This window comes from Halictus rubicundus, chromosome 15 (genome assembly GCF_050948215.1).
Source record: "Halictus rubicundus isolate RS-2024b chromosome 15, iyHalRubi1_principal, whole genome shotgun sequence".
NCBI lineage: Eukaryota > Metazoa > Arthropoda > Insecta > Hymenoptera > Halictidae > Halictus > Halictus rubicundus.
In genome coordinates, this window is record NC_135163.1 from 6,504,734 (window position 1) to 6,530,427 (window position 25,694).

The 25,694-nt window shown below is 39.6% G+C and overlaps 3 protein-coding genes and 1 long non-coding RNA gene across 6 annotated transcripts in view; 1 reads left to right on the forward strand and 3 right to left on the reverse strand.

The window, feature by feature from the left end:
- Positions 1-76: 76 nt before the first annotated feature.
- On the reverse strand, positions 77-9,995 carry LOC143361666 (putative maleylacetoacetate isomerase 2). Its single transcript, XM_076801248.1, has 5 exons — positions 8,842-9,995; positions 8,489-8,540; positions 8,118-8,266; positions 7,369-7,573; positions 77-7,297 (listed from the first exon to the last, which is right to left on the reverse strand). The coding sequence occupies exons 1-5, from the start codon at positions 8,857-8,859 to the stop codon at positions 7,068-7,070; spliced, it is 654 nt and encodes a 217-aa protein (XP_076657363.1). The 5' UTR covers positions 8,860-9,995; the 3' UTR covers positions 77-7,067.
- A 2,270-nt stretch (positions 9,996-12,265) lies between these two features.
- LOC143361667 (uncharacterized) lies at positions 12,266-12,997 on the forward strand. The gene is made up of 2 exons (XR_013083502.1): positions 12,266-12,712; positions 12,791-12,997. It is a non-coding gene; the product is annotated as an uncharacterized LOC143361667 (long non-coding RNA).
- LOC143361664 (protein salvador homolog 1) lies at positions 12,928-16,860 on the reverse strand. 2 transcript variants are annotated; one of them, XM_076801245.1, is made up of 7 exons: positions 15,153-16,860; positions 14,962-15,038; positions 14,772-14,899; positions 14,381-14,614; positions 14,083-14,304; positions 13,288-13,593; positions 12,928-13,213 (listed from the first exon to the last, which is right to left on the reverse strand). In XM_076801245.1, the coding sequence occupies exons 1-7, from the start codon at positions 15,241-15,243 to the stop codon at positions 13,111-13,113; spliced, it is 1,161 nt and encodes a 386-aa protein (XP_076657360.1). In that variant the 5' UTR covers positions 15,244-16,860; the 3' UTR covers positions 12,928-13,110. The 2 variants fall into 2 exon arrangements, with proteins under 2 accessions (XP_076657360.1, XP_076657359.1); XM_076801244.1 differs by having other exon boundaries at positions 14,083-14,325.
- Positions 16,861-17,413: 553 nt separating this feature from the next.
- Positions 17,414-25,694, reverse strand: part of Wdb (serine/threonine-protein phosphatase regulatory subunit widerborst) — a 54,217-nt gene continuing 45,936 nt past the window's right edge. For both annotated transcript variants that reach the window (XM_076801237.1, XM_076801238.1), the window contains 8 exons: positions 21,098-21,294; positions 20,813-21,007; positions 20,609-20,739; positions 20,413-20,530; positions 20,056-20,331; positions 19,706-19,935; positions 19,455-19,609; positions 17,414-19,197 (listed from right to left, as the gene is read on the reverse strand). In XM_076801237.1, coding sequence (XP_076657352.1) covers positions 19,459-19,609; positions 19,706-19,935; positions 20,056-20,331; positions 20,413-20,530; positions 20,609-20,739; positions 20,813-21,007; positions 21,098-21,294 — 1,298 coding nt within the window. In that variant the 3' untranslated portion in view covers positions 17,414-19,197; positions 19,455-19,458. The remainder of the gene's footprint in view (positions 19,198-19,454; positions 19,610-19,705; positions 19,936-20,055; positions 20,332-20,412; positions 20,531-20,608; positions 20,740-20,812; positions 21,008-21,097; positions 21,295-25,694) is intronic.

The window sequence follows — 25,694 nt, forward strand, 5'->3', positions numbered from 1 at the left end:
AGAGAGAGAATGGAAACGAGAGAGAACGGATAAAAGTGACAAAGAAAAACGAGGATGCGTTTTGTGTGCGATACTGACGAGGTGTATCCTGTTTCCCTCGTTTATCTCTATTGTCAACGAGCTGAACGTCGCGTGCAGTCTCTCGTAACTGCAATATTTCCGAAAATACAAAGATACAAAAGACAAAACTGAAAAACGGGACGCGGTGGTACGATTAGAGCTCTAATACTTCAATATTGGGGGTGCGCTGGTATCCGAGCCTCAGGTCGGGTCGGGTCGGGTCGGGTCGGGTCGGGTCGGGTCGGATCCCAGGCAGAATCCTGAAAGTTTATAAAATTCGGGTGCCCAAAATTGTAGTCGGGTCGAATCGGGTACATGATCACAAATTTTTGGGGTTCCCAAATTTGACTCCATCCGACTTCGAATGCCCGAGAAGTTCAAAAATTGGCCCGTAATTATGTGATTAGGAATTTTTGGGGTCCTCAAATTTGGCTCCACCCAACTGCAGTTTCGTGTACCCGAAGATTGCAAGCTTTCGAGATCCCGACCCGACCCGACCCGAGCCCGAACCCGAACCCGAAATGTCGTGTACCCGCAGACCCCAGTCAAATATGGCCGCCGTTCAATTGTACTCGCGTAGTCAGTACTTTCGATGACGATGATCCGTCTCGGACACGTTTGTAGCGGTTCTCGGCGACGTGCCCCGTTGTTATTGTTGTTGTTGTTGTTGATCGTTGTTGCGTGTACCCCGCGTTCGAAGTGTAGCATAAAATAATAGCATATCATCCGAAATCCGCGGTTCGTTTTCGCGTGCATTCCATCTGTGTACGAGCATTATTCTGCGGCACAGAGAACGAATGGTTAAGAAAGAGAACAGATCGAAAAGATGAAGAGATGGTGCTTGTCTAACTAGTCAGTATAGGACGATCAGGGAATGTATTTTTTTACACGATGGATTTGTAATAAAGACAATTGAGAAACGAAACAAGCGTCGAGTTCAGGCGGACGGAACGAAAACTTTTGTTGTTCAATGGATTCGTTCGCCTTTTGTAAATGTACAGAGAATTCGGATTTGTGTCTGTGTGTGTGTGTTTTTTTTTTCTTTCTTTCTCGTACACTTACCGATGGGAAACGTTGCCACCGGCTGAACACCTGTCTTACAGTTTGAATTTCGCGCGTTCGAACGCCTGGAAACGCCGCCGAGCGCGTACCGAACTTCTGTCGCCGGGTAAGTTGTTGTTCATTCTATTTCAGTCTTACGCTTATCTACATTCTATTTCTCTCTATGCCCGTCCACCCACGTTTCCGGTGCTGACAGCGCGCGTTGATACCGAGCCTTGAACGCTTGAAATCCTTGAGTACTTCCGGAAAACAAACGGTTTTCGTCGGACTCACAATATGGCGGCTCTAACGGCGCTTGTAGCTCGGAAATTTATCGTCTTTTCCATTCGCGCTTCCAATTGCCATGCATTCAAATATCGTAGAGTCGTTGAGCAACGTTTCATCAATGTTCTCCGTGTCAAAATCGAATTTTCGAAGTCAAATTCTTTTCACTTCAACCGATTCGTTGGATCTATACGCTTTTCTTCAATATGGCGGACGAAACAGACTTAATTTACAATTCAGACATTTTCCTTTTCTGTTTTGCTTCCATTTCCACGCGTTAAGATATTACACAACTACTGAACAATGTTTTATTTATGTTCTCAATGATGGAATGTAGTTCTCAAGGTCAGGTATCTTTATCTTCATCGACTCCATCTTGATTTATCCAATTCGAGTGCTTTTTCGGAGCCTTTCGAACGAGACTATTTTACTTTGGAAGCTGCCAGTACGATTTTAAATAAATTAGTTACTCTTTGCTGTAAATAGTATTATCAAAAAATGCTTTCTTTTAATTAATATTTTTATTTTACCATTTTCTATATACTCACTGTTTTATTAATTTTTCCTTTCAAAGAGCTACTATCAAATCAAATTCTGATTAGTCCGCGAAAAACTGAAGCTTTAAATAAAATCTATAAATATCGAGGTGTAAAAAAATTGTTTACAGTTCTTGGCTAACTCTTACTGGTTATTGCGCAGGATAATTGTCGTTCTGTATCCGGAGGCTGTTTTTCCAGGATTAATTCTACCGTGGTAAAAAAAAAACAGAAACGCCTCTAAAGATCGTATTTCAAGTATTCATTGTGCCTCGCAACCGTTCAGTTGAAACCGGTTACGATCCCGTTGATAACGACCGGCAGTGCCACTGTCGAGGCGATAAGTAGGCATTGACAAACACACGTCCCGATAGCCGTTGGCACCGTGTCCATGCTGGTGGCCGGACGCAAGGAAAAATTAATTACGAGCAGACATTTTCTTACCACCGTCTAAATACACTATGACACAGAATTTATTATTCCTCGTAAGCAGCGAACGTACATAATTCAAATTTGTTTCACTTACAAAATATCTATGCGAATGACCGTCGACTCCGGTGTCCTCTGTGTGTGTTTTTCTATTTCCGCCGATCTGTCTTCCTCCGAAGTATCGCGTTTCTTTTTTTCTTTTACTGTTTAATTATAATACACATGCTCGGATAACCTCGCTCCTACGCCACGCATGATTTTACAAACGGTACGCGCGCCACTACCCAACTAAACTCTACTTTAGGACCGTCGTCGAAACGAACTTTCTAACAAATGGTTGTCCTCTGTCGACCATAAGCCCGGACCTATGCGAGAAATCAATGGTCGCCTCTATTCTCTGTTCTCGGATACGGTGCCGCGATACCCAAGCCATCGCTTTGCCAACAGAATGGGACACCTAACCGGCAACACCTAAATGCTCACGCTAAGCTCGAACAAACAGAAACCTCAGAAAGTACTCCCGCTCTCGTTTTGTCAACATTTTCAAACAAAAAAAAAAAACTCCGCGTCTATCACAGTGACTTAAACAAGCATTGAGATTTCGCCTCTTAACAATTTCGATAAATTTGAGAACTCGATGCAACTCTACTCTTCAAACTCATTCGCTGGATTGCTCAATGTACAAAGTAAAGTACCGTCGAGCTTGTTTCTGATTTTGAAACCGTTAAGTGCATTTTCCAGTAACAATAAGATTTTTAATAAAACCGTTACTCGCGGTAACATGATCCAATTGTATCTTTTAGAAGCTTCTTTGTGACACGAACTGCCTAAGTACATTATCCATTAGATATAAGAATTTCAGTAAAAAAAATGATTCCCAAGTAACACGATCTAATAATATCTTTTAGAACGAGTATTTAAAAGAATGCTTCCAAGCTTCTTTATAATAAAGAAGAAACATTCGATAAGTATCCTACTCGTAGGATTACACTAAAAACTTGAATTCACGATACATTCATGTTTTGTAAGCTCCTTAAAAATAAATCCTATCTAATAGGATTAATAAAGATATAAAAAATTAATCTAGAACAAAGTCAGTTAGGTGTTCTCACTTATGTGTCCCACCCTGTACACTCGGGGATGGCGTTACAGCGAAGTAGAAAGCTGGCAGGACCATAAGCAGACTCATTATCAATCCCAGTGTCCACTCCTGGACAGTTCCCAGAATATTTTTCAAACTGTTCAAAGTAAACACGGTAAGAAGGGTAAAAGAATTTACGACCCCTCTTCAAAAAAGATTGATTTACCCAGTGAATTCATCCTAAACCCCTTTATGGTCTCGCTCGGCTGCCTCGTTGTACATCCACCCCCACTCTCTTGTGTACGAAAGAAAAGCTGTCGTTTCTCCATCGAAAACAAAACGCACCACGTGCAGAGAAATGGAGAATTTGTCTTGGTCGCGATCGCGTCCTCTGCCCCTCCGCGAGCTTAATGTCTCCCTTAGTGTCGCGCCCTTGAACCGGTTAATCGTTCCCTGAGAATTATCCATTTCTCATCTGCTCGGTACTATTAAGAGAGTAACAAATATATATATGTATATCACGTGACCTGGGAAGAAACCGAAAGGCGAGGAAAAGGATTTTTCCTCCCTACGGTCGTGTGTCGTCGAACGGTCTCCTTTGGATCGCGTTGACCGGTTGTAACGCTTCACGTGAACGAACCTCCTTTGTGCGATTACGATCGAAGGGTGTCACTTGTTTGCATCCTCTGTTTAAAATCTATCGTACGGCGTTCCCCCCGTAGCGTCGCGCAACAAGTCTAAAACGCTCGGTGGCAGTGGAAACGGTTTCATTTTCATTTTTGTTAGTCAACGATTCGCTATTGTCTCGCAGGATTGAAACGACGCTATGGAGGAATACAGTGATCGTGTCTTAATATGTTCCATGTACCTTGTTCCTCCTTTCCCTCGTTAGCGTCGCGCTGTGTTCTACGAACCATGCGATTATTAGGCAGTGGACGTTACTTCCTGTAATCTCTCGTGGTCAAAGAGAGAGATAGTATTGTTGAAAACAGCACGATGCGAATAAAAATGCGACACTATGGAGGGAAGATTGTGTGTCTCCCAATCTGCCATTTCGGAGATCCAATTTTCCATTTGCTAATCTCTGAACGGATTTGTTGCTTTCGTATCGGGAGACGATCACTGTACTGTATAATTTTAAAAGAGACGCGACGCTACGGAGGGAGCGCTCGATGTATGACCTGCGAGACGCTGTTGTCGGAGTAGTAGTTTTACGGGCGGCCTTGGCCCGTGTCTCTCTGCATGCAACACATTCGTTCGAACGTCTTGTATAAAAATTATATATACATTATTATCTAGTCGCCCACTTGTACGATGCACACACGTCTACGTATGAAATGTATAACTCTCTGTCATTTTTTTCTTCGTCGTTATAGTATATAGTATAAATTATAACAATTCCTAGCCGCCTAGTCGAAGAAGCATGCAAACAAATACCCCTCCGCCCCCACCTATCATCTATTTACTACGGTACGGTGTCTCTTAAGTAATTCGTAAACGGAATGTCAAGGAAAACACGATTACAAAAACGAGCTCTACACGAAGAGCTGCTCGATTAGGCTAGCACGGTGTTTATTCACCTGTTAACCGGCGAACACTCTCCACCATTCCCATGCGTCTATTGTCTATTACAATTTCTAGACTGTGGATTTCGTCGCAGTATTCGCAAACGCGTGCCGTAAAACCCCAAAAAATTTTTACCAAAATCCGAGCCAGTTCTCATTCGCATTATTGTCGTGGCAATCAATGAAAATCATAAGAAAAACATTCGGTGGAATTAGTTTACAAAAATATTAGTCCAGAGAAAAGCATCCGCAGTCTAGCGATTGGTATCTACGCTGAGTCTTTACGAAGTACAGTTGACGACACGAATATATGTATACAATGAAAATGATTTTGGACTGCCGGTTAACAGGTCGACGGGATCGACGAGCCAAGTGTTGAGATTCGCGGGAAGTAATGGCAATAAGGAACCCGGCAATAAGGAACAATGTCAATCGATCGGATCGTTGACAATTGTTTGGTACCGTAATTCAGTCGTCTTTGTCGCGCATAAAACGTATTAGCTCCGTGTATAAAACTACAAAATATATAGACGTTATACAATTACAGGCGATACGATCGAGAATGTATCTCTATATAAGATTATGTCTCGCAAACAATACAGCGGAAAGTACTCAAAGTGTGCTCAAGATTGAAAGACGAATACAATTCGAAAAACTTTTCGAGTACGAGCTTTAATCGTAGCTTCCCTCCACACCCTTGTTTTTTTTCTCTTAATCATATAGTAGACAGTGGAACGCTTCTGAAGATTCATTGCATCTAAACTGTTAACCGGAGTTTGCATATTCGATTGAAAAATCGTTCTTCTACGTTAGTCTTGAAAAAAATGTTTGAGGAAAAAGTGGAACGGCAAAATTGATCAGCCGGTTAACAGATTATGCCGCGAGTTTTGAGAACGTGTCGAGCATCAATGTCGAGCACACCTTCACTATCTTCTCAAGCTAAAAAATACTCGTGAAATCGAAAGTTATACTGTATCTAGTATCCCTAGTAACGCTTACTCGTGGACTCGACATAATTTCCCAGGAAGAAATGAAACGTACCGAACGGATATAGAAGCTTTAGAAAAGGAATTTCATTTGTACTTTTCATTCCTCAGTATCTTGTATGGAGTTTGAGCAGATTGCGTTCCCTCATTTGCACGTTTCCATCTTTCTTTCTTTCATTTATTTTTTTTTTCTTTGTTTTTCGTCATACTTGTTTCGCGATGTTCAAATCTGCTACGTTATACACTCGGTAATGAATGTCCAGTTATTATCTAATATTATTTAATAGCAACACTTCTCCTTAGTCTATGTAAGCTAAAAGTAATCGAAAAATTATATTATCGTAAGTATAAAAAGTAAACTTTTGATTTCAGACAACAGAACCTATTTAGAATAGGTCGATACACTTTACAAAAGTAATGCGTAAGTACTGTACGAAGACGAATTTCTCGGTAAATTTTGATTGTGCGTACGAACCAATGGAAAAACATAACAAAAAATTAAAAATAGGCCAACACTCCTATCATCTGAGTAAGTACCGAAAATGGCGCAGCGTCTCTCTTCTCTCGCAGTGTTCCATTTCATAATTGAAAGTTAATTGTAGAGTCATTGTGTAAGTACTCTACTACATATTGTCCGCCATTTCGGTACCTAAATGTAGTTCGCAAGTGATAAAAGGTGAATATTCGTTCCATAAAATGAACAAACAGTCCAGTGAAACATGTAAAACCGTGATGCATGGTCAGGTAACAATTTCATTGATCGTCCGAATGGTGGAATGCGGTTGTTAAAAAGTTGCATCTCAATTTACCAAAAATGTCGATTCCAGTTACGAATGTGCAAGAACCCGAAAATCAGGAATCCCTAATATTCCCGACCCGACCCGACCCGTTCCGACATTTTCGGGTTCTCGCACACCTCTAATGAAACACCAGTCGTTATCAACCTCCAACAAATGCTATGTTATCATTTCCGATAAAAATAAAGTTGCACCACCTTTTGTCACTATGGAACTACCAAATTAGGACCACCGCCCTTCCCGCTTCTAAAAAATTAGAAGAGGAAGAGGGTGGTCTGCCTTGCTTGCTACTTGGTCGCCTCTGGAGGACAGTCAGGCTGATTATTTGGGTGAGCAGCGGTGAAGGCTGGATGGTTCTCTAAGTGACGATCTACCCTCAAAATTGTCGGGAATGGTCTCAGATCGACGAGAAACCTCCTCGCGTTAAATATTTGTGGTATCAAACAGCAATCTGCCAACGTGATTTCATCTCCCACGCAATACTTTCCTGCGCTCGATGACAGTAATTTTTCTACGGCTGAAGGACAGAAGAATATTAGTAATCCCAAAGCTGCTATATAATTTTGACTTTTTATTTATATTCTTCACCTGTTAATCCTCTTGTAATCCAGTGTTGTGCCCATTCCTTTTTACGTTCTTCCCCAACGTAGATCAGCACAACCAAATTCTGCAGCGGCTGGATACCACTGGCTATCACTTCGCAAATCTCTCTGACTCTAGCTCTTTTCACTGGATCTGCTGGCATTAGAGGTCGGTGTGGCCTGGTTTCTTCCAGATATTGTAAGATATTCAACTGCAACGAAGACGAAAAGGTATTGTACACCAACGAAGAACTTGTTCTCTTGTATTCATCAATCTTATTCCTTTTTTCAAATTTGCTTCCTCCAATCTGAATTCAGTTGTGTAACAAGTATTCCATATATAAGTAATGAACAAGAGACGACATACATTCAATGTAAGTCAAGTTCAAGACATAATGAATACTTCCAGTATTTAGAAAAGTTAATAGGAATAGAATATAAGGTTAATTATATAAATCATTTCTCTTTAACTGTTCTAGTGCCAGGGATCATTTAAAAAACCATGTTAAATAGTGCCAAGCAGCACAATTGCGTTGTTCTGTTTCTGTGTCAATAAATACCAAGCAATGCAATTGCACTGTTTTCTGAACAGTTTTAGCACTACCATTTGAGCATCGGTATCAAACATAACATTATTCGACATAAAATCTGAACAGCGCAATTGCACTGTGTGACACTAAAACAGTTAACTAAATGCACAGTACTACAAACACTCATTTCAACAGTCTAGTGCATGGTATTACCAGTATAACTTACAGACTCTATAAGGGTGTGATTGTCGATGTGAAGCGCAGGCACCTGCTCCATCGGATTAATCTCACGAAACTCATTGGAATGTTGTTCTCCTCCGCTCTTGATCAAGCTCACTGGTTTTATGTCGTACGGAATCTCTTTTAAGTTGAGCGCTGTGTAAAAATACCACATTATGTCACCGTTAAGCAAATTTACGTAAAGTAATGTATATCCTTCATAATTTATAGTTGACCCATCGGGCACAGACTGAAATAGCAGTTTTACTATTCTTTGACAATTCCTTCGACAATTACACTCGCGACTACGAAATAATTAAAAAACAAAAACACCGGATATGGGAACCTCGAAATAAACGAACGTAATTTTGCACTTACCAATTCGCACTCTCCAAGAACAGGAGCTCCGCCAATAGGAGTAAAGAACCGGCTGTGAACGAGAAACAAGCAAGTAAATAATCCGGCAGAAATTGATGTTTACCGGCTTCGGTGGTCTGACAAAGCAATCGTTGACCGAAGCTCAGTTCGATACCGGGAAGAGAAACAGCTATGAAGAACGATAAACAGGTAATTTACAGCAAGTGTGTAGAATCGAATGGATCGCGATAGAAATATGGGAATTCCGATCGAACGGGAACGGTTTAGTCGGAGGAAGACCAACAATAAAAGCGATATCTCCCGGCTTCGGACGTGTCGGCATCGGACGTTTAACCGTTTCAATTGATCCGTACCTTTCCCATCACGGACATCTCGTCAAGCCTTCACGGACGGACTCGCCTGCTCGATTCTGTGCTCGATCAATCGGCCACGACCAAGTTGTGGCACTCTTCGCAAATCTCTTCGAAATTATTCGGAATCCGTTCAACGCGCGAAATCACTCCTCCCTCCCCTTTTATTCGATTGCCAGACGTCCCGTTCCGATGCCTCATTCTACTTGGTGCCCGCGCAACCAATCACCGTTCGCTTTCCGATAGGAGCCAGTGCTGTACGATACGAACAATCTCGCCTGTTTATGCGCTCGGGAATTTTTCCTAATCCCGAGAGCCGGCTACACCACGCAAACGCCGCGTGCCCAAACCACGGAAAACTACAGGTCTTTCTGAAAAAATTTATATAAATCACCCAGTTTCTTTGTTACTTAGTTCGAGAAAATTAAATAGCTCGAATAGAGTTAATGGTCTTTTTCGCAATTTTTACTAATTTTCCTATACGCTGCGTTCTCGGACCACGGAGCGCCACGAATCGTTCGAAAAGTTTTGCATATGTAGATTCCCTAAATTACTTTCATCCGTTTAATCCGTGGCTACAATACTTAATTGCTCGAATGAAGTTAATGATATATCTTGTTCGCATATTTTTGCCAATGCACTGTTTTCTCCAGTTACATAATGCGACGGATATTTCAAAGAATGATACTTCAATTTTCTGAATTGGTTTCATCTATTTAATTTGAGGTTATAAAATTGAATTGGAGGAGCTAATAAAGTGTCATATTCGCGCTGTTTTGCTAATTTTGCGGAGCAGCTTATGCACGCAAACGCATGCTGCACTCTCGAGTCACGGATCTTTAATAGTTAACAAAATAAGTTCAGGTCTGATAAAACGTGATTTATTTACGATTATTTTGTCGTGCAGAAACGCGGTAGAATAATAACGTGGAGTAGCAACGTTTCATTTTTCTTTGACTACGCATAGGTTTAAACGACGTGTTGATAGTGAGAGTGTTCCGTATTTTTCCTCTTCGATAGCAATGGAGCTACGTGATCATTGTAAATTATAATTAAAGTGTTACGCAACCTGTTATTTTGCTTCGATATTATTAACTGGTTGGTAAAACTGGAAACGTTGATAAAGATTAGTGCTTCAGAAAGAATGCGATGTACAACGTATGATAAACACTCTTTATTTTCATCTTATTTCATAAGAATAACTTGTTAAAAATTTATATTGTATGGTAAGAATCATTTTATGAAAGAATGTACACTGAATAAATAAAGACAATGTCATGAAAAGACGTATTTGCGTATATAATTATTGAACCCTCAATTTTTCCTGAACATCCTGCAAATTTTTCGAAAAATTTCGACCGTCTGACCTGTCGTTGACTTATACTACTGAAATTTAGAAAAATTCGCAAAAATTTCGACCGTCTGACTTGACGTTGACTTGTACTACTGAAATCTTGAACATTTTTGGAAAATCTCGACCGTCTGGCTTGTCGTTGACTTATACTACTGAATTTTGGAAATTTTCGAGCGTCCGGCTTGTCGTTGACTTGTACTACTGAAACCCCGGGAATTTTTGGCCGTCTGACTTGACGTTGACTTGTACTACTGAAAATCGGATACCTCCTGCGATATCATGTTCTCCTAATACAAAAGTTCAAAATTTTACGAAATTTTCCGTGAAACTCTCGACCGTCTGACTTGTCGTTGACCTATACTACTGAAATTCCGAGAATTTTGGCCGTCTGACTTGACGTTGACTTGTACTACTGAAAATCGGATACCTCCTGCGATATCATGTTCTCCTAATACAAAAGTTCAAATTTTACGAAATTTTCCGTGAAAATCTCGTCCGTCTGACTTGTCGTTGACCTATACTACTGAAATTCCGAGAATTTGGCCGTCTGACTTGACGTTGACTTGTACTACTGAAAATCGGATACCTCCTGCGATATCATGTTCTCCTAATACAAAAGTTCAAATTTTACGAAATTTTCCGTGAAAATCTCGTCCGTCTGACTTGTCGTTGACCTATACTACTGAAATTCCGAGAATTTGGCCGTCTGACTTGACGTTGACTTGTACTACTGAATTTCATGCCACCTCCTTCGATATCATGTTCTCCTAATACAAAGTTCGATTCTCGGAATTTTCGAAAATTCTGAGAAATTTCAGTAGTACAAGTCAACGTCAAGTCAGACGGTCGAAATTTTCGCGGCAATTTCAAAAATTTTTCTGCTCTCGAAATTTTCAAATACTAATTTTAATATCCAATATTCATGTCCAGGTTGGAGAAAGAACAACACATTAACTGTTGTAACTAATATTCTTTATTTTTCACCAAATAAATTACAATATAAACGTGTACATAACGAATTAGAATTAAATTGTAGAACGGTGTGGCTGTTTCGTATGCAGGTCGAGTGGCAGTGTACAGGAGATAAAAGCTACTACTATTTGTAGTGGTTGAGGAGTATTTATTTTTGTTTTGAGAAAATTACGCGTGCAGTACACAGCTCGTGAACCGTATAACACGAAAACAGTGAAGAAATCTGGACTTTCACTCTGGACTTTCCGACTATTTTCTCATGAACTACGCAGGCGAACGAGGAGGTCTATGTCAGTCTTTCTGTCTCTCTCCATAAAGTACATAGGCAGAGAGGAAATGAGAGTGCTCACGCCCGGGATTTTAATGTCCCCGGTATAGTGCTGCCCCCTAGTCTAATTTTTAACCTGGATCAGAACCTGCGTCATTTTACCAGTATCATTGGCAGCGGATTCCGAATAATGCCAGAGTGGATGCTACTTCTATGTTAAAAGAGGCTCTTCTATGTAGGCTTCTGATCCAGCCTAAAAGGTTCTAACACAGGCGAAAAAGATGATGCACGTTAGTATTCACAATTCCTCCGCTGGGTGACGCCACACATAAAGTCCGACAAAATCAGCAAACAGCGCCATTCCTCGTAGCGGCGAAACGCCCAAGCTTGTAGCCAATTAGTGTTCAGGATTCTTCCGCTGGGTGGCGCAACGTACAACTTCCGGCCAAATCTGCAAACAGCGCCACTACCTCGTAGTGGCGAAACGCCCAAGCTTGTAGCCGATCAGTTTTGGGTTTCCATCGCCAGGTGGCGCTGGCGGCACGATGTCGGTAACGTTTGGCTAACAGTTTGAGCGTTTTGCCGCTACGGTATAGTGGCGCTATTTTCAGGAGCAGATGATTCCTGCCGCTTATTGCACTACCCCTTAGGGGAATATCGTCCAGAATCATTTGTTCTGTTCTTTAGGGGTTGGATATTAGAGAGGAAGTGGGAGTACTCACGCCCGGGTTTTTAGTGTCCCCGGTATAGTGCTGCCCCCAGACTAAATTCTAGCATAGACGAGGCTTAGGAGTGGACCAATCAAAATATGGTATTTCGTTCCTCACGATCTGAAATACCGACATCGTTAGTAACACTACACTCGTTTACTTCTTCTTCCCCTCGCATACGAAACTGTAATTGGTCGCACTTTGTATGTATATCCGTATGTCATCAGTGTGATCTATGCAACATGTATGAAAGTTTTATCGTCATTCATTGACAATCTGTGTGCGATTCTACGTGTTAAAACTCGTGCATTCTAGTCACTGAAAATAATTGAAACATTTTATTCAAGTCTCTGTCAATGATTTTTTCTTAAATTTGAATTTGTATCAATAAAGCTGGTAACATGCTTTTGAAAAAATACTGGACATGGTTGATGTCGAAAAGATTAGCAGACACCAAGAAGACTAGAAAATACGTCTCCATAATCTATGCTGGTGTTGTTTGGAACCTTTGTATCCTTACTTATATATATCATTTTGTGGACTTAGGATTGGGATCCACAGAAGCACAAAGTATGCAACTTTAAGATTGACATTGTTTCTCAAGTTCGAAACGATTGTTGTATTTTATTTCAATCATGCATTTATCAGAGGCTGCCTTATTGAAGTACCACAAACATGACACTATTCATTCGATAACCATTGACGGACTCACCATGGTAGAGAACAAGATAATACCTAGCATAGACGATCAAGAGAAGAATGAGGCCCAGTAAAATAAACTCGCAAAAGATAAGCTAGTTTATTGAATGATAATTTATAAAATAGATTAAAAAAAATAAAATCTCGCTAAGTTTATGCTAATTGTATATATAATTGTAACAATATCCTGGTCAATTTCTTCCACTTGCGTTGCAGAAACTCGACATTCCGCAAGAAAGTCAAATACTTAGCACGCTCCCTGTTAAGTTTCATGGAAGAGATTGTCGTAGTGCAATTGCTCCGGACGAGGAACTAGAGGTTTCAGGGTTCAATTCTTTTAGTCTTTGTTCCATTTCGCACAATAAGGCTGACCTGTACGAACAACAAGTAGAGAATACTATGCTTCGACAATGAATTATCATGGTAGAGCAATAGTTCGAACATACCTGTACTCCTCGTAACGCATAACAACTTCTTCCAGCTCTTGTTTATACAATCTTGTAAGCATGGCGTTGAAACAGTCGAGCTCGGGTAAACGAAACAGTTCCCACCTTAGTTTACGGTCTAGTGCCACCGATGCTCTACTATATACATACAACCAGTGAGGTATCTCTTCGTTCAAGTATGGATTGGCTGGGACCAAGACACTGTGGGAATGAAACTGCGTATGGCGTGGCGGTGACACCACGCGGACTGCTTGTATCTCATGGGGGTAACACGGATGTTCGTATTGCGCCTGCCGCGTGATATGACTGAAAATAACCGGTACACATCGACCATAGTTCATTCGAACCTCCTACTCACAGTAGGGCCCTTACTATAGCTCCGATACTCATCCGATTGAAATTTATTAAAAATGTATATTTTCAACCGGCGAATCAATTCGAATGCGCTCTGTTACCAGGGATATCTCCTCTAACTATTGAGGAAACAACAGAGTATTGTAGTTCAAAATATAGTAAACGTTTATGTTAACGTTATAAAAGAAAGCTCGAGCACTTCTCTTTGCATGAGGGAAATGCATATCTCTTATTTTGGTTCATATATCATTAGACTGCAGATCTTTATTCAAAATAAAAATGGTCCGCATCAATTACTAACAATACAAGCCGAATTAAAAGCTCTTTTGTTTTTAGTAATTTTAAAAAGTTGAAAATAGTACATAGCATTTGGACACCTGGGCAGTAAGAGCTCTAATTGAGACGCAAGTTTTCCATGGGTTCTTTGAGCATTGTACTTACTTAACGTAATAAACACCGTATTCGGGCGACTCTATTCTTTCCCAACCTGTGGGCAAACCTTCTTTCTCAAGAGGGTGAGACCAATGAGTGGTTTTCGTGTTATGATCTATGTAATACTTTCTACCCCTGAGGGTAAAGTCAACAGACCATCCCGGTGGCAGAGGAAGTTCCTCCTGCTGGTCATTCCTGGAACTTGACCTCTCCGAGTGGCATCTACTATATCTTAAAAATACAGTAAAACAACTACATATACATTTTATCATTTGTAAATCATCTGAATATGTTATCATTGTTATACCCCATATTCTGGCGGTACACAGAGTGATTGTACTCCTCATAGCCTGAGTCAATGTCGAGTGATTTGTAAGGCATCTGTGGTGTTTGAACTCTGTCTAAATGATACTCAGATCCTGCGTACTGATTCACGTATGTGTGTGACATAGCAGGGGAGAGTCCGGAGTGATACATTGGTGTTGCTGTGCGAGATGGCAACCCATCCCTTGTACTCGTATTAACAGACAGACTGGCAAATCTGGATAGACGTACATAACTTAAAAGTTATTAAGTTCCTTTCGTGCTTGAATTTAGAGTGCGAATTACAACAGTCGCAAGTTACTTGCTAGTGTATTGTCATCTTCAATATCGAAAAGCGATACTACACATATAGTACGACCTAATATGTAAACTACCTCTGAGCCAGATCCGGAACAGAACTGTTCGGTGTGTACTTTCCCTCGTGACTGCCTAAACCTACAGCACTCATGGTCGTTTTAGTGTTTCCAAACTTTTGTATCATAATAGGTTGTTGCGGGATGGACTATACAAAAATGAACGTTTATTTCCCAACAAAAATTTCAGGTGCACGATTATGTTAATTACCATAGATGTTGGGATAGTTGGATGATTGTTACGATTTCTGGATCTTCTGTTGGGCTCTGTGGTCCATACATTAATAACTGTAAGCACGAAACAGCTTGTGGAAGGATACGCAATTTAAAAGACACTGTCACCATTGGAAAGTGACACGGTCCGTTGACAATTGTTCGAAAACGAAAATGAAAACAACTTACTGGGCATCTCGGGTGGCGTTTCCTTCTTGACATATTTCCCGACGACTCCTTCCTTGATCGTCCGAAGATCTTTATTTTTTCGCGACAACATTACGACAGTGGATCGAACGTCAAATCGATGGATCTTCGATGTTCAAGAAGGACTCGTAACCTATATGGCTGCGATTTTTAGCAACGTCGCATCGGTTTCTGTTGAACGTTCTTTACAGTAAATCGCGTTAACTTTTACATTTTTATAAAGTATTTCTTCCGCGGGCTATCCGAAACACGTCGGCTTCTCCTTAAATTGAACACCGAAGGCACATTCTTTCTTCTCCTGTTGCGAACACTCACGAAACATAGGTACTGCCCATGAGTAATCGTGCGTTTGGTATGTCGACGATTTAAAGCGCAAAAAGACGCGAAAATGATTTTCGAATTTACTCAAATCTTTCAACCGATTGACCTTCCGACCGTGCAAATCGTTATTCGTAAATTATGAATAAGTAAAACTGGTTCGATGTATCGCTCGCTTCGTTAAAAACGCGGTTATAATCTATTATCTAGATTAATATCGATATAACGTGATTGACAAAATAAAAAAATCACGGGAAGATAATAAACGAAAAGAACGATTTGACTTGTCTTCACTGATCTAAGAGTTATTTTTTGGAAAGCATAACCTTATCTTTGCGCAATTAGTCGAACTATTTATACGAGCGTAATTATATAAATACGAATTTAGTTAATATTATGGTGAATGTAGTATATGTTTACAAATCGAAAGCTTTACGCTTGAAATAATATGTTTAAACAGTTTAAACTCGTTTGTTAACACATTGTCGTTGCGACATACCCAAATAAGGCACAGTAATTATCTCGTGAAAGAATTACACGAGTCTTGAAAGTCTTGTAATGAATGATAAATAATTGTGATTGTTGTTAATTTCTTTTAAAGCTGCTCTCTGTACAAATTTGTACTGAAAACTTTTTTATTTTGTCTACATATTGTATGTATATATTGCTTTGTTTATTTTTATTTGTAAATGGTAACCTACCTCAAGGATCAATATACGCTATGAAATAAAATAGATCAATGCGTGTATTCGTTTGTTTATAGAATTGAAGCACAAAGTTTTGTATTACAACGGTGCTGCATTTGTAGCAATAATGCGCGTGGGATGAAAAGATACTAAATTTTCGTAAAAATCCAAACGAGGAGAAAGTTTGTTTGTAAATTCGAATGATTTAAATAGATCCATAGAAAAAGGTATTTCGAACGTTCGTCTGAATCAATTTCCATCTTGTAGAAATGTCAATCATCTGTGTGAGTTGTAATTGTTTTAATGCATATATATATAAATAAAGAATTACTAATCTTACGTAATTACTGCACTTAAATTTATTATACGAATAGCTAGCCACTCTTACGCTTAATATGACAAGGATAAATTAATCAACTTTCATTTATGTTACTCTTTTTTACATTCTAAAATCAACTGTACAACTGTTTTGTTTTTCTTTCTAACAGTGATTAATACGAGTATCTGAAGTATATATCTATTAAATCTATATATACAATGAAATCATATTCGTCACCATAATTCGTACTAATCGTAAATGTAGTGAGGTTTGCTGGGTCGTAATTTGCATAAGGAATATGGGTGTTGGGAGGGCGGGGGTAAAAGAAATCTAATTATAATAATCGCTAATGATTGCGTTTTAACGATAAATATGTACGATAGACTATCACAGTGTAGCTCGCGTTTGTATATTCGTAGAGTCTCTATTGTTCTAGTCTTTTGATTATAATTCCCATTTCTTTTTTTTCTCTGCAAACTGTGTGGAAGTATGCTTCGTTTGCAAAAACACGTGTGGTTCTTTTTTTTATCCGATTCTTGTAATCATGCTGTGGTACAAATGCGGTTGTCACAATATATAAAAAAATACTAATATATTATCAAGAATCCCTTATTATAGTACACTTGAAATAGCACTAAAAGCCTATGTTAGCCCAGAACGTAATAATTATCAAAAATGCTCTATCATACCAGTATGAAAAAGGGAGGAGAAGGGATTTTTTGTCTTTGCGAAAACCTAAAAAAGAAGAAAAAATAGGCCACGACAAACAGCTCTAAGCGATCTACTGATGTTCGACTAAGCAAAGTGTTTTCAAGATAGATAGAGAGAAAGAGTGATAGATAGAGAAAGAGAGAGAGAGAGAGAGAGAGAAAAATAGAAAAAAAAACCACAGTCACAAAAGAAAAGAAACAACCAGAGAGTAGAAATAAATTAGACGTTCGTTTAATAAAGTGTCTATTTATGCGTATAGAACTCTTATGAATTTTTATCTATGTTGTTCTTCTCGAGTCACATTACAGCATTTACAATAATTATATACTTCGATTTACCTTTGAACTAATTTTCATGAAGTGGAGATAAACAGTGTGTACATTCGTAAACAAAGTGTACTATGAGTAACGAGGTAAACATATTCCGACACAAGAGCAAAAACAAAGGATGGAAAAAATAAAAATGTAACAAGTCTCGTCTCGGCTACTTCATGAAAATATGAGCAAGCACTCACTCATTTTGTTAACCACCTATTTTATTAAGAGCTACTATTGTTTATTATTTATTATGCAATGGTAAGAAACTTTAAAAACGATCCCACGTCTCTGCAGTGGCCTGTGGGAGCACAGCTCCGAATAAATCTTATGCATTGTATCTCTATTATTTATTATATTTATAAGCAATGGATATTTTGGTACAATTAAATCTTTTTTCTTTATTGTATACTTGCCTCTCGCTTCTTTTATTTTTTTATTATTTATAGCTTTTTTATTTAAAAAACAACATATATTTTTACGTTTTTTTTTCTTGTTTCAATGAATTAAACCTTATCGTTCAATAATATTATTTTTCTTATCTTTTCATGTCTCTTCATACTTTTTCCGATATGCTCGTCGCATATCAGTAACGGCTCTCACCTTTCCAATGAAAAACTTTATTTTTCCATTTTGTTGCTGCGGGCGTAATTGTTAGTAATTTTTTTTTTGTTTTGTAGCACATCGGTCTGTACGTTACACGTGTTAAACCACAGTTTCGGTGTAATTCGTGTATTGTGTGTGAATGGTGTGACTTGTCGTATCATCAATATTACTATATTTTTATAATATATTGTATCATATATATATATATATATTGTTGTTGTATATATATATATGTATATATATATATATATATATTTATATTTATATATTTACCTAATTTTATTATGTTTTTTGTTATAGTTATCGTTATCATTAATATGAATATATGATACATTTCAAACAACGCCCCCGCTGGCTCCGGTCGGAGGCGAGAATCAGAAGTAAGGTGGGTCTCAGTCGTGATTAGGACACTCTCATCTCAGCCGTTTGTTAACCGAAGCGCGAATGTCACATGCAAAAAATTAACATTTAATAACGATATACTTCATCTATACTCGAATTTACACCTTGATCATCTCCTCCTACCGAGCACAGCTGAACCTTACGGGTTAAGAAGGGACTAACATCCTAGTATTATGTGCTGACACTGAGTACATTATACAACTGAAATTCTTGCTGTCAAAGAAAAAAGGAAAAAAAAAGAAACGTGGAAAATTAATGTACACAATAAAAACGTATCTCGAACTCATCAATCATCATCATCATCATCATGGTATCTCGTATCATCGTTATCAACGAACAATTATATCGTGAATCATGCATCACTGCGCTTCCTTCGCAGGACAATTTTTTTTTCTTTCTTCTCCGCTCGCGCCCCTGTATGTATACATGCGTGTACGTGTATATGTGTGTGCGTGTACGTGTGTGTGTGTGCGCGCGCGCGCTTGTGTGTGTGTGTTTCTTTTTTTTTCTCTGGGCGTCAACTAATTAAAAAGGAATTACATATCACGTCAAGAATGCCATTTTGTGGGACACTTTGCTTTGCTAACAACAGTAATTTTTTGCATGTAGTATATGGACAATCGACGTAAACTAAGGACTAATGATCGGGCAGCGTGGTAGTGTACTTCCACCTGCAATGAAAAATAATTATCGTACTTGTAACTTATTTATTATGCTCGTTGGAAAAACATTTACAATTCTTTTATCGTCTTTTTTTTCCTGTTCTTTTCTTTCTTTTTTTTTTGTTTTTTTTTTTATTTTGTCTCTTGATACTTCTCGAGCGCCAGACACGTTTTTTTTTATTTATTTATTTATTTATTTATTATTACTACAGATACCGGGTGGCTCGCAGGAAAATTAGTCGACGAGAGGCGGCTGTGTTACTCACCAGCTCAGGGGCGGGCTTGTGTCGCGGGTGCTGTGGTGGCAGGAACTGGAGTGTTGGAGGAACTGGAGGTCGCTGTAAGAGCATTACGTTGTACTACCTCCAATTCATTCAGTTTCTTCCACATTTCGTCCCTCTCCTTTTCTCTCTTCCTTTCTCTGACATTAGAAAAACGTTTCTATAGATAACGCGCGGCAACCACTCTCGTCTACGCAAATGCCTTGTCAATACTCCACCGTACAGGCACTACTTACTTTTGCCTTTCAGACTTATAGCTGGCAGTAAGTTCATCGAAGAGCCTACTATTCATTTCCATAAATGTTTTAAGAACATTATAAACAAGGGCTACAATTGTAGGATTCCAGTGTTCCTTGCTAATTCTATACAATGCCGGGAACATGATCCCCATTATAACGTGATTGTTTTCTTCAATTAAAGACATTATGTACTCGTTATTCCAAAAGTATAATGCTCTTTCAGCAACCTGCAACAACAGTTTTCATAGTTATTTGAAATTATTCCGTCCACTTCGTACTTGCTATTACTAGAGGTGTGCGAGAATCCGAAAATGTCGGGTACCCGATGTAAATGATATTTCACAAACCTGAAAGTGCGGTGAAGACACGCAACGTGCAATTTGCCTGAACAATGGTTCTTGTATTTTAATAAATTGGCCAGGTTCTATGACGTCCAAGATTTCTTCGATTTCACCAAGGAACATAACCTCCTTCTGGCTACACGTTTTAGGCCAGAACTTAAGGAGGCCTCGTATAACTGGTTCTGTTAGAGTAGCGTCCTTTTCAAGAAACTGTACCACACAATAAGCTAATTGTGCATGATATAATGATAAGCACTTCACTTTATGTAGTGGCAGCAGCACCTGTGCAACGGTACACGATTATTCAATCTTTAAAATGTAACAACGTTGTACATATCAGCTTCTTACACAAACGATTCTCACCTTAACCAAAAATTGCTTGTGCTCGACTTTCAAGGGAAGAGCAAATCCGTTTATAATACTACCCAGAATTTCAAGAAGTTCCCCAACACCATTGAAGTGCTCCGTTTCATACACAAACCTGGAATAGTAAGCGAAAAATATGAACAAAGACTCGTTAGGTGGATAAATCTATAGTTGCATGAATACATACACATACCTCAAAAAGATGTTGTTGATTTGTTTGCGTATGAAGGCTCTAAGGCCAAGGAACTTTCCATAAATACGGTGCAAGACTGTTTTCAGCAGATCCCTTTCCCTAGGATCCTCAGAATCGAACAACTCCAATAACTGAAACAGAAAATATACAGCGATTAGAATCGATATTACAAAACATAATATTGCATGAAAATGTGATCTGTACCTGTAGAACAAATTTTTGCTCGATAGCTCTTTTGCCAACCGTAGGTTGGAAATCTGAAGATTCAAGAAAACGTAGAAAGAATTCGTAAACTAGCTGAAGGTGGGGCCAACTCGCCTCCAGTGTTGGGTCATCCTCTTCCGGATCGAAATCCGGATTTTCACTAGGTGGTAATGTGCGAAACAGATTTGCAGAAATCTGTGGATCAGATAAACAGTGTTCTATAGTAAAACTATACTGATTTCGAGGTGGGAGATAGAGAGACTAGTAGTTCCCAAGTATGCTTACCATAGTAATGATTTCTGGGTAGGCAGGCTCGGTGAGGACTCCCCGGCCAGCTGTGATGTATTCGACCAGTTCATTAAGTGTACTACGTTTAATTTCTTTACCTTTAAGATCAGCTGTCGCGTCCATGAAATCGAATGTTACACAGCATTGTCGGAGCTTTAAGATAAACAATGGTTCTTGCTCTATCGGTGGGACATCTGTAAAATAACAATGGTCTCATGTAAAATCGGCTTAGTGATGAGTTTGATGGTTCTTTGTTATATTACACGATAGTCACAGTCATCCTAAAGGTGCGAATACACTAGCACAAGTAACTAGCAAGTAACTTGCAAGTATTTGCACCTTAAAGGTTGTCTAGTGTGGTTCATGTGTGGTGCTGAAATCTGTTAATTTTCCGTAGAAACGTTATTCGCTGATTAGTGCCGTGATTATATACCGTTCATGATATTAATCACCAGTTGTGCCACCTACGAGGCGCGTCAATCCCGGTATAGTATGATCACCAGCCTGTGGAGAGTTATTTTTGGGTTTGCCTATGGACTGCGGTAGAAAATCTTGAGGATCGACTGCGAACACTCGGGCCAGATAGAAATCGGGACACCGGTACTGAGACCTTCTACTACACGCCATTATCAAACGGATCGACGTGACCGATAATGCAGCCGATGCACCGCGTCCCGCATATCAATGATTAATTGCATACTACGTAGTTCGTAGAACATAAAAAAATTACAAATATAATTAAAAATTGAAAAATCGTTGAAGTATTATGAAGAAATCGTCAGATTTAATTAAACATATTTTACGGCGCATTAACGGTTCTGCTTCCTATATTAAGCCTAAATAATATTATAGTCCAAGATACACCCACCGCCATTTCATGCCTCCCACACCAGCGTGGTTGTATTTTCGGTTGGTCGAGAGTAATAAGAATTTAATTCCGTGCGTTTCGAAATTTAGTTTTATTTTGGACCGAATCTTGGTACTACATGTCTCTAACAAATTCAAGGACTCGTAAGTTCATAATCCGGTGTTAAATATTTTCGTTTTCGTGCTATAGACATCGAACAAGTTGAACGATTCGAACGATCGTTCGAATCGAGTACGATTTTCCGGAATTTTAATTACTTCGTTTGAAAATTTTGAATACGATTCGCGAATATTATCCGCCTAATTTAAGCGTCACTAGCCTGGATGATGACTCTTATCTTGGCACAATTTCACGCGAATACAAGAATAATATATTTGTAGGTTGTTAAGCAATCGCGTGGAATGTCGAAAACTATTTTATTTTTTATAAAGAATGTATCCAATAGTTATAAGTTGCTTTTTAAGCTCATTCTGTTAAGGCAACAGTACATAAATATGATGTTTGCTGAAATGCGAATACTAATTTCAAAGAGCTAATTGCGCTGATTATTCCTTCCTGAATGCGTTAGTAGAATATATAATCTGATAAATATGCATACAAATGCGGTCGTATGATGACGGTTTCATAATGTTTTGATGCTATGCCGGTAACATATATCTACGACCCCCTTTTGAGGTTATGTCGGGAGAGGTTATGAATCAAGCGGCACAAGCGCCATGCGGTTATTCGCGTAGTCGACCATTGGCAATATCAAAAGTACAAAAACTTTCTTTCATCACTATACTTCTTATTACATCCTTCCGGTTCCTCTAGCATTGGGAGAAAAATATCAAATTTTTCATTTTATTAGAGAATGGACTCTATGCATCAATGCAAAAACGAGTGCTTGAAACTCTGATCAAACTAAATTCGATTCAATTGCCTCAGAACGTTTTTCGTTTTTGCACAAGAATCTGCAGACTAATCATTACATTTGCAACGATCAGTCATCTCTCTTCAACTATTCTTATTCTCCAAATACATATTGCAGATCAAGTGCAGTTTATTTTCGTTTAGTAAACAGATCGAAACAACTTCGCGTACTGAAAAACAATGAATGAAAACCGAAATGAAGAGTTCGTTACATCGGCGAAACGAGGATAAAAGAAACAAAGAAGAAGATCAGATCCGAGTTCAGCTAGTACAATTTTATCTTGTCGTTAGTAAATACATCGTCAGTCCTGAATCATTACCGGTCATCGAACGAAGTTCAAGACCGAAATTCTGTTTCTTGAACAGGCCCGGTTCCTCTATTTACCTTGTGGATTAGTATGCGTGGGCACGTTGGCAATCGTGACGAGTTAGCTCAAATGTACGGAATTCATAGAAAGAACTCTGATGCATCGAAACGCACAGGCACAGTTTTCGCATTGCCATAGCAATTGATAGTTATAAATAAAACGGGGAAACCGAGTGTTCCAGCCGGCGCGAGAAAGAAGCCGACGATAAGAGAAACCATAGTGTCACACGCGAGAGAAATGGCATAGTTTTTCGTCGAACGACGAGCCATCGTGAGAACGTGACAAAACCGTTTATCAGAGAGCGGAAGTCGGCGACATCTCATCTCGCGCTTGCTTTATTGGGAAATTTCCTTTTTTCATCTTTCCTTTTTACTAGAAAATAACCTGCACCGCGATATAAATTACGGGGGCCTCTATTAGCGTGTCTACTTCAGGGTTTGATCGTTTTCCCATTCGATGGAGTTTTCATTCACGCTGCGGAGGTCGTCGAGAGGAGGAGGAGGAGGAGGAGGAGGAGGAGAGGACAAGGACAGACGACACGGAACAAGACTCCCTTTCTCGTTTTATTTCCTCTCTCTCCTTTTCCCTTCCATTCGTCCGACCCGGTCTCGCCTCTCTTTCATTTCTCGGTTTCTATCTCTTTTTGCTCGTGGCGTATTGATTTACCAGCCGGTGAACTTTAAACTTGCATCTCGGGGCTCATACCCTCATTCATCTTAAGCCTTTGATGAAAGTGCGATGAAAATGGGATTCGCTGCGAAGGAGATTAGCCAAATTAATCTGTTAACCCGGATAGGCTAACCTCCCCCTGGTCCGCTTCAACTTTTACATTTCCTGTTTACTTAACATTGTTAATTACAACCATTGCAACTGCCGATGGCCGGGCCCATCCTGACCCGTCTCTACAACTTTCAGTTACAGACGACAACAAATATTACATTTATTTCGACAGCTTCGTTAAAAATACAAATAGACGTGTTGACCCCCTGGCCGGCGATGCCTGGGTCTATTCTGACCGAGAGTCATTTAAATACTCAATATCTAATTAAACTAAACGAAGAAACAGATCGAACCGAATGAAACAGGGCTCATTTACCCTAGAAATATTTTCTTTTCGTGGTCACTTCTTTGGTCATTGGTGGCCGAAGGTAAATTAATTAGCCACTTTTAACCTACTGGCAAGAGCCTAGAGCCCTGCGAGAGTTGTGCATGAAAGGTTAATAGAAGAACCAGGACAGGTTGTTTTTCGTTTGCTGTTCGGTCGGGACAGAGAAATTCGAGTAGATAAGCGGGAAACGATAAAAGTGTAAATTTCTCCTGTCGCTGTGGATTATGATTCTTCGGGTTTCGCCGGCTCGTTGATCCGCGACGAGTTAGGACACGACACGGACCGGACAGTTCTATCGAGCCGATAATCAGAATTCGATGATCGTATCTTCACCGTGGCGCAAATACGTTCCTCGCGAGCTTTTGAATCGTAGATTGCGCTATCGGACAAGATAATTAACGTGGAAGGCCGTCGCGCTGGAACCAATGCCGCTATTTGCTCGTTAAAGCGAACTTCCGCGATTTGCCACTCTCTGCCCCCTTCCCCTCATTTTACAATACGGCATCTTGATCCACGCGAAACAGCGAAAACGAACGGGATACAGATAATGATTAATTCGCGTACGCTGCTGCGCCTCTATTAACTAATTATTACCCCTCTCTCCCTAACGCCCCCGAAGGAAACAGTCGAGTGTGTACAATAAAAATGGAAAGTTGCACCGACGGATAGCAGCCGCAACACTCGATTGGCCGAACCGCGATACGACACGTATCGCGTCGTTCGACATAACCTCAAAGATAACGAATATTCTTGCGCTCGAAAGCTTTATGTAAATTCCAGAGAAATTCGCGTGGAATAAGGAAGGTTCGTTGGAATGAAGGTGCGAATAAGAATCTATGAAATGTCCGGCTGCGACAGAGATGAATTCAAGTTTTATTTGTCGTTTAAGAACTCGAGGCGTCGCACACGTTTGCGTGCATCGAGCTCTACACGATAGACACGACACTGTATCGACCGTGTGCGGATGTGTGCAATAGGCGATACTTTGTGCGACTATATCGATTTTTTTTTCTGTAATTGTTTTTGCAAGTTCGGAAAGTCTTGCAGACCTTGACTAACAACGAGTCGACTGTTTCGGTCTCTTTCTTTACTTTCGTTTACTTCCTGTTTACTGTTTCGATATTTGTTCTCTGATCTGGCATTGTACTGATACTTGGATATATCAAGCCGTTTCGATTAAACCAGATATAAAAATAAATAACGATACGCGCGGTGTCCAGGAATGGTTGCGCACGTGTAAAATCGACGAAAGACAAGACCATCGGTGCAAGATATACAAATCTATATTTCAGTGAATTACGTCACCAGGAGCAATTGATAATAGTACGTGCGCAATGT

Bases quoted from the DNA above. Each gene is read 5' to 3' on its own strand.
- LOC143361666 (XM_076801248.1), bottom strand. The intron at 7,574-8,117 runs GTAAGTTATACT...TCTTCGTTGCAG, and splicing joins ATCACACCCTTATAGAGTCT to TTGAATATCTTACAATATCT. The intron at 7,298-7,368 runs GTGAAGAATATA...TCTGTCCTTCAG, and splicing joins GATTACAAGAGGATTAACAG to CCGTAGAAAAATTACTGTCA.
- LOC143361664 (XM_076801244.1), bottom strand. From the start codon at position 15,243: ATGTTGTCGCGAAAAAATAAAGATCTTCGGACGATCAAGGAAGGAGTC. The intron at 14,900-14,961 runs GTAATTAACATA...ATTTTTGTATAG, and splicing joins CAACTATCCCAACATCTATG to TCCATCCCGCAACAACCTAT. The intron at 14,615-14,771 runs GTAGTTTACATA...ACGTCTATCCAG, and splicing joins GTTCCGGATCTGGCTCAGAG to ATTTGCCAGTCTGTCTGTTA.